General features: G+C 69.8%; 1 protein-coding gene across 6 annotated transcripts; it reads left to right on the top strand.

The window, feature by feature from the left end:
• Positions 1-308: 308 nt before the first annotated feature.
• C8G (complement C8 gamma chain) lies at positions 309-2,419 on the top strand. 6 transcript variants are annotated; one of them, XR_008616853.1, is made up of 7 exons: positions 309-701; positions 894-1,056; positions 1,146-1,275; positions 1,442-1,512; positions 1,585-1,692; positions 1,867-2,048; positions 2,136-2,161. XR_008616853.1 is itself a non-coding variant. In XM_055083534.1 (7 exons), exons 1-7 carry the CDS (start codon positions 558-560, stop codon positions 2,417-2,419), a joined length of 1,002 nt encoding a protein of 333 aa, XP_054939509.1. In that variant the 5' UTR covers positions 309-557. The 6 variants fall into 6 exon arrangements, 5 of the variants coding, with proteins under 5 accessions (XP_054939509.1, XP_028342708.1, XP_054939508.1 ...); XM_055083534.1 differs by having other exon boundaries at positions 1,947-2,048; positions 2,136-2,419; XM_028486907.2 differs by having other exon boundaries at positions 1,139-1,275; positions 1,947-2,048; positions 2,136-2,419.
• The last annotated feature ends 729 nt before the right edge of the window (positions 2,420-3,148 follow it).

Genomic DNA, 3,148 nt, shown 5'->3' with positions numbered 1-3,148 from the left:
TCGGGGCGGGGTGACGACGCTCCCCGGGGCCAGGACGCTGGGGTCCGGGCCGGGGTTCGGACAAGTATGGTGTCGACACTCCCCTGGCCGGGCGCACTCACCGCGGCCGCCTCCGCCCGGCTGCGCTGCCCCCGCCCCCGCGCCAGGCCTCTGCCCGCGGACCCGCTTCCGTCCTCCGTCGCCGCTCCGGCCGCCGCGTCTCTATGACCGAGCCCGCCAGGCCAACGGCACGAGCCCCGAGGCATCGATGGCCGTCGAGGGCCGAGCCCGGCAGCCCGCGTTGCCTGTTACTGCGCCTGCGCCTCAGGCCCCGCGGCCCGGGCGGGGCTTCTTTGTGCGCCTGTGTTTGCTCGGTCTCTCCAGAAACAGCGCCCCTGGCGGCCGGGAGGGGCGGCGGCCGAGCGCCGTGGGTCGTGGGCGGGGCTGCGGGCGAAGCTCGAGATCTACGGTTCGAGACTTGGCTCCGGCGCTTCCCAGTGTCGGGCACAAGTGTTCTTCGCTGTGGGGATAAGACTAGTCCATACCTCGAAGAGCTCTTGGCGGCTTAAGGGAGATGAATGTGCAAAGGGATGAGCACCAGCCACACTGGAAGTCACGTGGGCGCTTGTGGGCCAGAAGCCAGAGGTCAGCTCGGACTTTGTACACAGGACATGGCGACAGGGCCCTGCCGGGAAGTGCAGGGTCGAGGTCAGATGTCCAGGGTGAGGCTGAGTTCGTGAGGAGGCTGGGGCAGGGGCCAGGGCCGGGGGTCGGGGGTGGGGCGGTCCATTTGCTTGGCCCAGGGCCGGGGAGGTGGGAGGATGGACATGGACTTCCTGGGCCGGACGGCTGGGCAGCACTGGACAGTGGACTCCGACCCGGGACTTGACCGTCCTGCCCTGCGCCTCCCCCAGGCCTGTCACTGCCGCTGCTGTCACCATGCTGACCCCCAGGACGGCATCCCTCTTGACTCTGCTCCTGGCCGTCGGCTCCTTGGGTCAGAGGGCTCAGAGACCCCCTCGGCCCCCGTCCCCCATCAGCACCGTCCAGCCCAAGGCCAACTTCGACGCTCAGCAGGTACACTTGCAGGGGCTGGAGCGGGGGCTCGCCCAGCTTTGCAGCCCCCGTCCCCGCATGCCCTCACGAGGCCTGTTCCCAGTTTTCAGGGACCTGGTTCCTTGTGGCCGTGGCCTCTTCGTGCCGCTCCCTGCAGGAGCAGGGCCACCGGGCTGAGGCCACCACACTGCATGTGACCCCTCAGGGTGCAGCCATGGCTGTCAGCACCTTCCGAAAGCTGTGAGTCCCGGCACGGAGCCCCGCCCCCACCCAGCCTCCCGACTCCCACCCCAGCCCCCAACCCTACCCCTGCTGCCGCCTGCGGCCCTGCGACCAGTGTCCCCGGAGGCCCCACCCAGTTTGGGGTCCCCAAGCCTGCTGTGCCTCCTCCCCCCCCAACCCCCAGGGATGGGATCTGCTGGCAGGTGCGGCAGCTCTACCGTGACACGGGGCTCCCAGGTCGCTTCCTGCTCCAAGGTGAGGCGCGGGCCACTGGGACAAGGGTGCAGGGCTGGGGGTGAGGCTGACCTCCGACCTGGCTCCGCCCAGCCCGAGGCGCCCGAGGGGCGGTGGACGTGGTCGTCGGGGAGACGGACTACCGCGGCTTCGCCATCCTGTACCTGGAGCGGGCGCGGCAGCTGTCGGTGAAGCTGTACGGTACGTCCCCGCGGGACCGGGTCTGCACACCCGCAGGGCCGTCTGGTGGGCCCGGATGGGCACGTGGGCCCTCCCCTCCCTTTCCCCTGCCCTTGCCTTTAGGCCCAGGGGTGGGGACAGAGAGGAGACCGGGGGGGTGGGGGCAGGGGTCAGATCGCAGACCCTGGCACACAGCCCAGCTCCCAGAGCGCCCTGCCCGCCCAGCCCGCACCCACCCAGCGGGCGCCCAGGAGCCCCGTGTGTCCCGCACGCAGCCCGCTCGCTCCCCGTGAGCGAATCATTCCTGAGTGTGTTTGAGCAGCGGGTCCAGGGTGCCAACCTGACCGAGGACCATACCCTGTTCTTCCCCAAGTATGGTGAGTGTCCCCGCGTCTCCCCGCGGTCCACCTCGCCCTCCCCCACGCCCCGGCCCTGCCACCCCTGACCCCGGCCCCGGCCCCCAGGTTTCTGCGAGGCCGCGGACCAGTTTCACGTCCTGGACGGTGAGCGGGCAGCGCCGGCGGGGCGGTGTGGCAGGGGGCTGGCAGCCCGCGGCTCCCTCCTGGTTGAGTCTCGTCTGTGCTGCAGAAGTGAGGAGGTGAGGCCGGCGGCAGCCTTGCACCGAGAAGCAGCCAAAGCCCTGGAGGAGGCGGCACCCGCCACCCCCCTTGCTGAGTGGGGGACTCTCTCCCGTCCGCCCCCGAAGCCGCACCTCACCCCCAGGAGCTCGGGGCGCTGCCTTCATTAAACGCTGTCAGTCTCAGCCCCTGACTTCTTCCTTTCCACGCTGGACCCAGCCGGGGTCTCTGCCCACCCGTGATCTCACGGACACGCGGGACTGCTTCCCGGGTGGGCCAGGAGGGCATCGGCTTGTCTCCTGGTGAAGAGCCCTCCCCAGGGAGGTGGGGGTGGGGAGTGGCTCCTTCTCAAGGCCTAGCGTGCCCAGACTCCCCGAGCCCAGTGTCCCCTCCTCTGGCCATCGTGCTGTGGTTGCCCTCGTCTTTCCTGCTCCCTGACTCTGTGCAAGCCTGCCCTGCTGGCCTCGCTGGGCCTGCCCCGGCTGGGCCCAGGACCTGAGCTCCCCTTGTCCAGGCACGTTGGCCTTTTCTAGAGGGATGCAGAACCCGCCCCTCAGGTCCTTTTTGTCGCCTGCTGACCACTGAGCGCCCTCCTGGGAGGCAGGGGCCCAGAGTCCCAGGGGGCCCTGTGGCCAAGGCAGGACAGGCCCTTGGGGAGGGTAGGCAGTTTCAAGGGGGCGGGCAGGGAGGCTCCATTCCAGTTCCTGGGTCGTGCCTGGGTCTGGGGTGAGCTGGCATCTGTCTTAGGGGGATGGGAGGCTGAGCTGTCCCTCACAGCCACCCCAGGGGCTGGCAGGGCCAGACAGGGCACAAGACTGGCCCGTGATCGGGACTGACCACCCCGGCGCTGAGTTCACTCCTGGCATTGGGAATCGGGTGCCCCTGAGGGGAGATCACGT

Source organism: Physeter macrocephalus, unplaced genomic scaffold (assembly GCF_002837175.3).
Source record: "Physeter macrocephalus isolate SW-GA unplaced genomic scaffold, ASM283717v5 random_1448, whole genome shotgun sequence".
NCBI lineage: Eukaryota > Metazoa > Chordata > Mammalia > Artiodactyla > Physeteridae > Physeter > Physeter macrocephalus.
This window is presented reverse-complemented; position numbering and strand designations above follow the sequence as displayed.